This window comes from Haliotis asinina, chromosome 8, assembly GCF_037392515.1.
Source record: "Haliotis asinina isolate JCU_RB_2024 chromosome 8, JCU_Hal_asi_v2, whole genome shotgun sequence".
Lineage (NCBI taxonomy): Eukaryota > Metazoa > Mollusca > Gastropoda > Lepetellida > Haliotidae > Haliotis > Haliotis asinina.
The window spans coordinates 51,028,702-51,041,681 of NC_090287.1; the positions used below are offsets into that span (position 1 = coordinate 51,028,702).

The following is a 12,980-nucleotide window of genomic DNA, read 5'->3' on the forward strand; positions in this document are numbered from 1 at the left end:
AAACTATAGATGCTAACTCCATCAAACTTGGTACATATGGCAAGCATGATCCCTGATGTGCCTTTGTGGATTAGACCCAGCTATGAATTCCATTTTTTGCAGTTTCCATGGAAACATGACTTAAGCTGTGACTATGAGAATGTCACCTTCTCCGGACCAGATCTTTAAAATTGTCCACTGCTTCTTCACCAAACTTGGTACATAGATAGGTTTGGTGGCATAGTGGTGCCTTTTTTAGTGGGTTGGATATCTTAATAAAATATTGTTTGTGTTTGCTTGGCGACAAGTTTTACCTCAACTGAATTTGGTGGTAGTGTTCTTTCCTGGGGCAGAACTTTAAATCTTTACAGTTCTCTCCTGCCACTGTACCATATGCTCACCAAAACATTGACATACTGTATCATAATTAGCACACTCATTCATGAAGAGAACATTTTCACTGTTTTCATGTTTTTGTTTGTGGAGTTTTCTTGAGTCATGAACACAAGGGCAGTTATGATTCACTCTTCACAACTTGTGAAGGAAACTATCTTTTCATAAATTCAATTCATCATTCACTATTACAGTAATTTAATATACGTAAAAAGGAGTAGTTTCACTTCAAATTGAATGTCATTGCCCATAGCGTGATACGCAGTGTGTACATGTAGTAGCCTTAGAGTGTATTCACTACAGCCTTAGTAAGTACCCAAAGTGCACTTATCACCGAAGGCTTTCTCCCAAGCAAGTTGTCATCATGAATTAATTGAAATACTGTTTTAGGAACCAGTAAGCCCAACTCATGAACCCACTATTCATTCACTGGGTCAGTCAAATATTTACCTACCATGAGCAGTAACCCCACAATCTTTTGCTATATTGTTCATGTTGGTTGGCCTAGCAAATAGGACAGATCCCAGCAGCCTTTACTGTTGTGAGACAAGGCAGAGTGGGCAGATTTGTCATTTTACACAGGCAGTCATATAGCCAGAGTGCAGTTCAGTGCGGCATTAAACAACACATACAACTAGCTGAGCCTAAGCAAAATATGTGACTCTTTTGAGGAACATCAAGGCACATCAAGTAGCAGCAGAATGAATCTACAACAGCGTCAGATTGATGTCAATGATGGGCTGTTTGTCAGATGTATAGGGCACTGTGATAGGTCTCCTGTTGTTTTTCTCTTGGCTCAGTTACTATGTATTTTTTTATGTTAGAGACAAATTGTAATGGTTGGATTTCTATCATAAATGTTGCAGAACAATGTAGAGGGAAGTGAATGCCATAACTCTTCCCTAAACGAAGGTTCTTATGACACACTCAGTGGAATGTTATCATCGTATCTGTTTTCCCTGCTTGGGCTGACAGTCACTGATGCCTGTTAAAAACAATCACACGCAAGCTTGCTGCAGCCTGACATGATAAGACTACCCATCATTATAGCTGCTGTTGAAGATAAGAGTCATCATCTTTGTTATGAGGTACAGAGAATAGTATCTGTTCTGTTGTTTGCAGGTGTTCGCCTGGACAGAGTACGGGGTGGCAGACAGAAATACAAGAGAAGCTCATCAGACAGTCATCCATTGATACAACAGATTATACCTGTAATTAAGAAGCCATGTCAAGATCGTAAGTGCATCTGATATCAGAACTTGGAATTCAATTTTTATGAGACATTCAGCTGTTCAATTCTTTGTACTGTTTGTAACATTATTTACATTTTCTAATACTGAGTATCTGGGAAAATCCAGTTGAAATTGGTCTTCATTTGCCCATGCTGTCTGTGAGAGTTGACGGATGGCATCAATTCCTTAGACTAGCATGACTTTTGTTCACCCAAGTTATTGTATCTCATTTGCATAGATAGATGCTTGTGATGTCAAATCATTGGATCCTTTGACTTTTATATTATTATTGTTTTTACGGATTGTCACTATAGTTGGCATTAAACAACAATACCAGAAGTCGACTGAACTTGATGCTGAGATCCAGGAATTAGGCAAAGATTCTTGGTTTGCATTAAAATTCTCTTGAAAGCCCTGGGGTCCTGTCTGACACTGGATAGGATAATAGGCATTAACCATAAAGACTTTACTAGACATCATTCTGTTGACAATGATATTATTTTCTTACAGCCGTCGCAACTCCCGATTTTAAGATTCTCAACACACTTCTTGCACTGGAAACCCAGTTAGACAAATTGTATGCTACGCCAGATCCCAACCAACCTGATGATGAAGTCAAGTTCATGGCTGCAGTGTCTGACCTTGCTGATCGAGAACTGGTCATCACCATCAGCTGGGCCAAACAGGTGCCAGGTGAGCTTCAGCCATCCTACTTTTTTATAATTAAGTTACAACTAGAAGTGTCAGCTTCACCAGATTATTGTTTGTTTATTTGTGTTGTCTGGTTGAGCAAATGATCATACTTCCAGGAGTCACACTGCCATGATATTCTGTACATGCAACCACAAGATTCTGTGCACACGCAATGAGTCTGTGAAGCATAACCTAAGATTCTGAACACAACCATGAGGTTGTGTAACACAACAGCAGTAAGGTTATGTAACACCTTAAGATTCTGAACACACAACTATTAGGTTCTGTAGCACAACCACAAGATTTTGTGCACACGCAATGAGTCTGTGAAGCATAACCTAAGATTCTGAACACAACCATGAGGTTGTGTAACACAACAGCAGTAAGGTTATGTAACACCTTAAGATTCTGAACACACAACTATTAGGTTCTGTAGCACAACCACAAGATTTTGTGCACACTGCAATGAGGTTTTGTAACACAACCTTATGATTCAGATCCACTCCTGCTCACATATTCAGATACAGTGGCCTGTCCTACATGACCTCTTAACATGCTGTGTGGGTGCTTTTGTAAAGTAACAGATGTCACTGCTACTGTCACCGTGGCAGACAATTTGATGTAAATGTGGTTATTTTTTTACAAATCGTACATTTTCATCAGATATATTTATCAGCTATACCAACGTTTTGTTTTGTGTTTAGTATTGCTCAATGTCTTTGTATAGTAAAAGATATTAAAGGCAAACAGTACATTGATAGTGGTGATGGGGTTAGGATTGGAGGGACTGTATAATTGGAGAGGCTGTGCAGTGATGCTTCCTTTGGTTGAAATAGAAACCTATGATTGTGGGTACTGAACTTGCAATGACCAGCTGTCATATCGGTGTCCATATGAACCACTGTTCATATTGCAGGCCATGTGTCACAACTGCCAATTTGGTGAATATGTGATAAACTGAGATATTATTGGCTATGTGATACAGTTGTCATATTGCTGACTACAGTATTTATGATACCGCTGTCATATTACTGGCTATGTATGATACAGCTGTCATATTACTGGTCATGTGATACAGGTGTCATATTGCTTACTATGTATGATACAGCTGTCATATTGCTGTATGATACATCTGTAATATCGCTGGCTATATGATACATCTGTCACATTGCTGACTATGGATGATGCATTTGTCATATTGCTGGCTATGTTTGATACAGCTGTCATATTGCTGACTATATAATACAGTTGGCATATAAGTGATGATGTATGATACAGCTGTCATATTGCTGGCTATGTTTGATACAGTTGTCATTTTGCTGGCTATGTTTGATACAGCTGTCATATTGATACTCATACAGGATACAGGTGTCATATTGTTGGCTATGCATAAAACAGCTGTCATACTGCTGACTATGTTTGATACAGCTGTCATATTGCTGGCTATATATGATACAGCTGTCATATTGCTGGCTATATATGATACAATTGTTATATTGCAGGCTGTGTGATGCAGCTGCCATATAACTATGTATGATACATCCGTCAAACTGCTGTCTGTGTGATACAGTTGTCATGTTGCTGACTGTATGATACATCTGTCATATAACTAACTATGTATGATACAGCTTTTGTATAACTGGCCATGTATGATACAGCTGTGATATTGCTGGGTATATATGATACAGCTGTCATATTGGTCTCTATGGTGATACAGCTGTCATATTGATGAATGTGTGTTAAAACGGTCATATTACACCATGCTATAGCTATCATATTGCTGTCTATGTCATACAACTTTCATATTGCTGACCAGCATGACATACAGTTTTCATGATGCATATTTTAGTACCAGTTGGCCCCAACATGATCCTAGCAGAAATTATTTCAACTCCATCAAGAGAAATTCATTTATTTCATAATTGTGTTCTCATTCTGTGCATTCAACTGGTGCACCCATTTTGGTAATGATAATTAATGTAGGTGATTACTTCCCAGAAACATAGATATTATAAGTCCATTATTAGCTCCAGTTTATCAGATAAAGATTTCTGTGTGCTTCAGTGAACACAATGATGGCTAGCCAAGTCCTAGTGGATGCAGCTGTCTATGACATGTGATTGAAATAGTTCAGAATAGAATGTTGTTATTGTATGTCATGTATTGTCATGATAAAATTGTACAAATGTATTTAAACAGATATTGTATAATGCTATTTCATTTGGATGCATTTAAATCATCTGTATGTCCTTGTCATGTTTCATGCTATGTTGGTATGTCTGTATATTTCATACAGATTACTTCAATAGAAATATTCCATGTAGCTTCAAGTAAATGGGAAACATGCTCCTTGGCATGACAACTTGTCTAGAAGGAGGCTGATTATCTTTTGCTATAAAACTTGCTATAAGACTATGCATGTCGTAAGAAGTGACCAACTGGATCGGATGGCTAGGCTCATTGACTTGGTTGACACACGTCATCGGTTCCCAGTTACACAGATCAGTGTTCATGCTGTTGATCACTGGATTGTCTACTCCAAACTCGATTATTTACAGACCACCATGCTATATCTGGAGTGTGGCATAAAGCTGAACTCACTCACTGACTGATTATCTTTTGGATGAGGTTTGTTGCCCTCATTACATTATGATGGAGAAACTGATGAAGCTTTTATTTAGAGGACATGTAGAAAGAAATATATTGGACCAATCTGTGAAGCATTAAGAAACCATGGTTGGCATTCAATCTGAGTTAATTTTATTGCCTTTAGATTTGATCAAGATTCTATTAATCAAGAATATTGAGAGAGGGAAAAACCTGTAAGTTCTTCAGTGGCTTGAATCCAGACTTTATGCAAAGTGATTTTGTCTTGGTAAATGCACATTGTTATTTTGACATTGTGTAAGCATAAATATTTATTTCTTTTTCATACGCTGACGTGTCAATATAGTGTATTATATGCAAATCTTATCTGGAGTTCTGGGTATTGACATAGTTTATTATGTTGATATGTGAGCAGGCATTTATCCCATTGCTAATTATGTTAAATAAATTTGTAAATGGCCTTTGTTATTGGGATCGCCTGTTGGAGTGATGAGTTCCCAAGATGTGAAACTGTACAAGAATTTGATAGTGAATTAGTGCCAGGTGAATTAAAATGGATGGGCTGGGACGACTGGATAGCTCTCTGTCGAGCGGAAACAGGTGTTGACGACAGCCACCACCAAAAAATTGATTTGGTTTAATTGGATTGTTGTTGTGAGCAATAGCAGGAAGAAGTTTATTTTCAAAACCTTGTTCTGTTTCTATGGTGAGTTCAGAAAGTGCATTCATTACTGATGAATTTACTAATGATGCCAAAACATGCCCCTTTATCAGCACAGAAATAATGGAATGGCTGGGTTAATTACATGGATACATGACATGTTTATGTTTAGACAGTAAGGTATTTACTATAGGTCTTAGGTTCGAATGTTCCTGGGCAGGACAAATGAATAATTATGAAAACAAAAACAAACACTTGGAGAATAGTTAGGGAATTGCAGTTGAATCATGTTATTTTCTATAAGGTTGATGTTGTATCTGCTTTCCAATACATGCTTATCTGTTATTTTCGATGACAAGGTTTGTTATCTTTAGTTGTAAGGAACATAATAAGGTTGTGTGGATCCTTAGCAGATGTTGTGTGCGATGAGACATATTCTCCAGATGAATTAATGTATGGAAATTCTTGATGTGGTGAGCGAGTCCATATGGCCGTGGAGATTAGCTCTCACTTCCTAGATGTAGACATGTCATGGATCTCAGCTTGGCCTATCAGGGAATTTTCTCTTGGAGCCTTGCCCACCACCTGAGCTGCAGGGACTTCCTCCCGTCTTGCAGCCTGGACTAAAATGTCGCCCATTTGGCTTGACGAATTAGAAATTTCATGTTGGCACTGTGCTTTGTGTGTGTCGTGTTCATTGATATCTGAATAAGAAAGAACTAACTCCATACATGTTGTCTGCTGATGTATGAACTGCTGATGTATGAGATGTGGTACTTAAACAAAAATACAATGAACAATTTTTAAATGTGGAGCACATGTTGAAATGTACATTAAGACCAAACCTGAAGAATAGCAGTACAAATCCTACATGTGTTGTTCAACATGTGCTTCCTGTTGTTTCTCTAATCTTGATAATGAAATAACATTGCTGCTTCCTGGTGCTCGATGAGAATCATGAATTTATAATTCTGTTTTTTTTTCTGATGATTCTCTGCGACAATACAGGATATCAGCCATGTAAAATGATTGATTGGAATTATGCTTCCTATTCTTGTCTTGCAGCAGCTTGTTAATATAGACAGATGGCTCAGGCATTATTATACAATGTTGATATGTGACAAGAGAATGTTGCAAGGCTCTGTTTGCTATGTGCATATGTTATCAGCTTTGGAAAAGAGTTTGAAACAGCTAAAGTTTGAGGAGTTTATCTGTCACCTGTCACTCTTCATAGATGAAACTCTTTCGTTTGCAACTTGTCTGAAATGAATAAGGAAAATGAATATTCATTATCTTGCACTGGTAGTTTTTTGGTGTTTTGAACTTTACAGACTTGTGTATTATCATTTGTGATTGATGGGTTCAGTTTTGAAAAATGCATGTCTTATTTCCGCCTTTTTCTTTCACATATTTCTAAAGTGAATAGTATCCCAGGACGACATTGCATGATTAAAATGGGTCACAGATGTAACAAGGACTGCAGGGTGAGAATGTTGCATGGTGAGAATGGGAACAAACTGTACAGGTTGACTCTGCTGGTGAATTTCTCATCTCAATGTAGTCCTCTGATAATTGCAATCATTGTGACATCGTCCAGTCTGTCAGAACCTGTCAGGTTGATGTTGTCAGGTGACACTTAGAGTCAGTCTTTGCGTTATCATCAGTTGAGAACAGTTTTGGTGTAACCTTTTGATGTTTGTAATGACCATGTGAAGTAATAATATAACTGGGAGGAATTAAAAATGGTGGAACATATTCTTAGAAAATGTATCAATCAATATGATTAATTTATGTTTGCATCCTTACTTGTCTTGAAAGTATCATGTATGGAAGACACATATCTGACTGTGTTAAAATAATACATTAAGACACTACTACATCAGAACACAGGTCAAACTCAAGACAGCCATGCCATATGATCTTGCCATGCAACCCTTGAACTTTTACAATTGGGCAGATAGGTTAAGACAATAATGTGTGTATCTCAAGTGCTTGATTCATATCATTCTTATCATGTTGAGGTCCCAACTACAGAAAGATGAGGACTGTTTCATATGCAAGTTCAGAGCAGGAAGTCCCTCTGTGGTAAACTATCTCTAATAGGATAACATATAGGTCACTGATATGATTCTTCTTCACCTATGTACAGGAGAAGTCCCTTGTGCAGTGTTGGAAGTGTTAAATGCTGACACTATTTCTGGCCTTGTAGAAAGTGCCTCATGGCTTTGTACTGCGTTACTGACTGTGGAGGGAAGCTGGACTTGCTGTTTTGATTGATGCTCCTTTATCACAGCTGATAGAAATGTATTGATATGGATCGATCGTCAATAAAAAAATGGAAATTATGTGCTTAGGGTACGGTATGACAGGTCCATGAGGGCCATTACGTAACATATTTCCGCTAATGAACAAACTGACGTATAGAGGCCAGAGTTTCATGGGACTTACACAATCCAATTTGCTGTCAGTATGAATTTGTAGCAAATATGATTGTTGGGATTTACTCAGTGACAAGACTAACTGATTCCTGTCCCATGATACATGAAAGATAACAGAGCAAGGCCACAAGGCCATACCCTACAGATGTAAACCTGGTTTAGAACTGATGAATTAGACTTGTGTGTAATTTACTAGAAATACATATGAAATATATAAAAATCTATTTCTTCTTGTCTTTGGGCACAGACAGATTTCTTTGGGGGCAGTTCAAATAGCTGTTGTAAGTCTCTAGGTTTTACATTTCTGTTTGTGACATTGGCTCTATGACTGTTTGAGATACACAATAAGAATTATTAAGTAACTTAGCTACATGTACATTTTGAGGAATATACCTGGCTTAAGGCTCATTCCATCAACTGACATTTTTTTTTGTGAGAATAGGAATGTCATATAAGTAAACCCTCTCAAAGACACAAAGTTCTATTATTCCTCTCCTCCTCCCCCCTGTCAAACTAAAACAAAAACAAAGCCCTCAAACCCCAAAACAAACAAAACAACAAAAAAAACCAAAAAGCTAACCATGACTCCCCCCTCCCCGCTGCCCCATACCCCCCTTAAAAAGAAAAAAAAATGTATATGTAAAAAAATCCAAAACTAAACAAACAACCAAAATACTAAAAAAATTACAAAACTTAACATGCGGAAGGAACTGACTGAGTCTCCATTCCTGACTTGTCCTGATTATCCATGAAGATCCAGATGGGAATGCTTGTCTTCAGAGGCAATTAAGTGGATTGGGTCATTACTCTCATTGATTCAGGTGATGCATGTCATCATAACCAAGTTTAATAGATCGATGCTTATGATTGTCATTCACATGATTGTCTGGTCCACACTCAGTTTTTTACTGACTGTCTTATACCTGACCTTTCTGTGTTTTGTTGCAGGTTTCACCAACCTCTCCTTACAGGACCAGATGAACCTCCTGCAGCACTCCTGGCTGGAGATCCTGTGTCTCAATTTAGTGTTCAGGTCATGTCCTTACAACGGTTCACTCAGCTTTGCAGAGGACCTGAAGGTTTCCCATGAACTAGCCAAAACATACAGTGTACCTTCAGAGTTTGATTCTCTTACAAGGAAGCTTTGCAAGAAATTCACATATCTTGGTGTGAGCAAAGAGGAGTATGTGCTTCTGAAGGCAATCACTCTATGCAACATAGGTAAGTGAGGTTAAAAGATGAGTTCAATTGTCTTCCCAATTATTTTACATTCAGACAAGAATGAATTCCTTTCATTTGCCATGAAGAGTGACAGATAAAGAAGTAGTAGGCAGTTAAGTGAGCAATGAAATGTTGTACCTGGTTAAGCACTGTTCGGACTATGTTGACTTCATCTCACCCACTCAGAATACTTTCTCTGAGTGTTACACAAGAGAACTGACATGCGCATAAAGCTTACATCTTTCTTCACTCATTGAGGTTGGTATGTGTGTGTCTTATAAAAATTAATCAGGTCCTGGATCTTCAAAGATTTGATTGTATTCTATACAAAAGACACCTCAGACTTATATCATATTTAGCATTTGGAGTATCACAAGTAATTCTTTGACTGTCCTTTACCTTTCAGCAGATCAGTTGAATGTTTTTTGTTGGAAGTATGTTCTGTTTGAAAAAGCTGTTCTTAACTAGAATTTTTCCCCAGCAGATGTGGTGGCAGAGGTAACCGATTCAGTTCAGACTTTGCAAGAAAAGCTTCAGGACTCTCTCATGGAGATCATCAAGATCCGACATGCTGGGAACATGCGGCGGCTGGGGCAGCTTTTTCTGCTCCTACCCCCTATAACACACATCAAACTGCTGGCCAAGCAGTTCTGGTTTGACATGAAGAAGGATGGACGTGTCATCATGCACAAACTTTTCTTAGAAATGCTTGAGGCAGATTCCTGAGGAAAGTGTTCTGGCCAACTTGTGGGGCCATTCCTAATTTCTACAGCATCTAGGGAACATGTCATCTTGAGGTAGCCTGCTAGCTAGGACACTGAGGAGGAGTACCTGCTTGTAGGCTCATGAACAAGGAACAGGATGAGTGCATTCTCTTTGTATAGTGTGTGATATTCACTCATGGAATCTACAAGTAACCACTGGTAAAGCTAAGGGATTGTGTGTAACAAGGTATCAGGTTGTAAACTAGGAAAGGATCTTGTTTGTGTTGACTGTGTTAAAACAAGATCACCATACTCAGAAGGATTACTGGGGATATGGGAGCTTTGGACTACCAGCAATGTCTAAACATCAGTGATAATGTATATATCTGTGTGTGTGTCCATGTGACCCTTCCAGTTCCATTCCTGTCATGCAACAGTAGTGCTTCCCACAGCAGTGGCTGTAGGCAGAGATGTAGAGCAAACCACAATCAAATAAAGCAGTGTGCTCCAGCACAGGCCTTATATCTGGCTCTTCAAAGGTGAGACGTTCAGCACTAACAAGATGTCTTGGTCTGACAGGAGATTGGTGTCTGGTTCAACTGGGCTTGATGTCTGGTTCTGTTGGGGCCTGATGTTTGGTTCTGCAAGAGCTTGATGTCTGGTTCTAACGGGATATCTGATTCCAACAGGACTTGATTCCTGGCTCTGCCAGATCTTGATGTTTGGTTCTACCAGGCTTGATGTCTGGTTCTACACATGCCGGATGTCTGCCTCTGCCCTTTCTCTACAAGAGAGCAAACATGAGGTAGGGAAAAGTGAGCTCAAGTGGATTACAAATGAATCATCCCAATCACAAACTGGTCAGATGGGCAAACTCATTCAACCTCAACCAAATGGCATTTCATCCTGTGGGTGATGCAGCTAAATGGCATGAGATGGTTCTTGTAGCTTGAACATGTACAACATCTATGCAGAAATCATTGGACAATGTACTCATGCGTGTTAACAGTTTGGAGCAGGACATTTGTGAGATTATCTTCCATCATTATTTGGTAGGGCCTACCTTGGCCGCTGCCCTGGGTGTCCTAGAACTGACCTCATTGTCATCACCATCCAGCTCCAACGCCAAAGTTCTTGAATGGCATTAAAGCTACCTGAACAATCAAGCCAAAGTTAACCATATCAAATATATTGTTGTGAATTTATCATCGTGAATTATCTATTGATTGGACAGACAGCAAGAGAATGGTGATCGTTTGGTGTTTAAGCTTGGAGACACTGACTCAGGTTGAATGTGTTCCCACAAAGGCAGCACTCATGGTATCTCTGTTCATTGTAGCTTTGGGTGTCAGATGTGCAGTTTCTGCCACTGTAGAAGATGCCAGTGACACAGTCCTTATAGCCCTTGCAGTGAAGGCTTTCTTCTGCTCATCCATTGTGTAACACTGGCTTTCTAACACGGTCATTAAGTGTTTTTATAGTCACTATTTCTGGGCCAGTCAACTTAGGATGATCTTCATTTTGGTATTTTCTGTGATGTTATGTAAGTACCATAACCAGTGTTTAAAAGTGTGGCATGTAACATATATTATGTTTATAATGAAATTCAAATTGCAAAATGGCTGAGTTTCATCAGAAATGCATTTCAACATTGGAACTTTCTTGACCATGTAAATCATGTAATTACTTTCTGACGCATTTGCTTAAATCTTTATGGACCAGACCTCACCAGGCAATGTTCAAATTCCAAATTTATTGCACCGATCAAGTTTGAATATGCTAATTATTAAATAGAGGGAAATAATTTAGAGCCTGACAAGTGTAGGTTGCAAAATCAAATTACGGCATTTGGTAGAAGAGTGGCTATATTTTTAGAAGCCATGTTGTAACTGTGTCAGCTTTTGAGTTTTATGGATTTGTTTAATCAGGTGTGTGATATGCAAAAGAAAAAAAAAATATTGTTCCCTTTGAAGATTTTTGTTTGAAACTTGTGTCACTGCCTGATCTTGCCAAGTCAGAATGCATTTGAGGGAATTTACATCTTTCACCCTGTAGGCCTAAGTTGCTTAACAGCAGTTTTACATGTATTTGAACTGTTAGTGGCATGCATGTCAAAGTGTGCTATTTTCAATCAAACCTACCCATAACTGATAGTCATCTAGGACCAGCTGTTGATTCCAGTGTTAGACACCATGTTACTACTGCATTTTATTTCTAATTTTGGTACCTTGGTGTAGTTATTGTTGTTAGTTAATGACAAATGTTATGACACTCGTTAATCTTTCCAGTGGGTTACCACCTTCTCATTATGTGGTTTATTTTTCATGTGTTTTATTATGTTTTGTGTTTTGTGCTAGTGTGTGTGTGTGCTAGGAACAAGACTAATATGTAAAGTGCATGTTGTTAGGCTGATAGAGGTGGCTAAAGTGACTAATCCAGACATGGAATTTAATATTGATGTTTTTGTAAAGTCAAGACTCTGATGAATTTCAGCTTGGATTTTCTTCCCTAAAAACAAACCGATTCCAAGGAATAATGGATATTGTAAATTTACTGATACAAATTTAAGAAGGAAACAGTGATATAATATATCCTTTCATTTTTGTATGTACTTCTGACATAGATACCATCTATCAGTAGTTACAGGTGTACATTGATGAAAATCTGTTTTCTCTTGATTGTACAAGTCTGAATGGTTGACTTCCACTTGGTGGTCAAAATATGTGGACAGCCATTGTCCTGCAGGGGACAGGATTATTAAAGAGAGGATAAGGTTCATCATCAAGGATTGAGGATTCTGGAGACTATTGTGTTTCCTGATTCCATTGTTTGATTTATCTGTGTCTGAAGATGTTACTTTAAGTGTCCTTTTAATTTAGTTGCTCCTACTCTGTTCATTTGGATCAAGCAGTTCTTCTTGTTAATGTGGACAGTGTTTGATAACTTCCACAACTTTGGTTCCAGCTGCTTATGATCCTTGTTTTTTCAGACTGTACTTTTTTACCAAAGACTCACAGATCTTGACAAGTATGCAACATCTAAGAACCCCTAT

At 38.3% G+C, this 12,980-nt stretch overlaps 1 protein-coding gene across 6 annotated transcripts in view; it reads left to right on the forward strand.

Moving 5' to 3' along the window:
* The window catches only part of LOC137293475 (steroid hormone receptor ERR2-like), an 81,505-nt gene extending 69,621 nt beyond the window's left edge, over positions 1-11,884 (forward strand). For all 6 annotated transcript variants that reach the window (XM_067824034.1, XM_067824039.1, XM_067824036.1 and 3 more), the window contains exons 4-7: positions 1,495-1,608; positions 2,115-2,297; positions 8,952-9,224; positions 9,709-11,884. In XM_067824034.1, the coding sequence (XP_067680135.1) occupies positions 1,495-1,608; positions 2,115-2,297; positions 8,952-9,224; positions 9,709-9,950 (812 nt within the window). In that variant the 3' untranslated portion in view covers positions 9,951-11,884. The remainder of the gene's footprint in view (positions 1-1,494; positions 1,609-2,114; positions 2,298-8,951; positions 9,225-9,708) is intronic.
* The last annotated feature ends 1,096 nt before the right edge of the window (positions 11,885-12,980 follow it).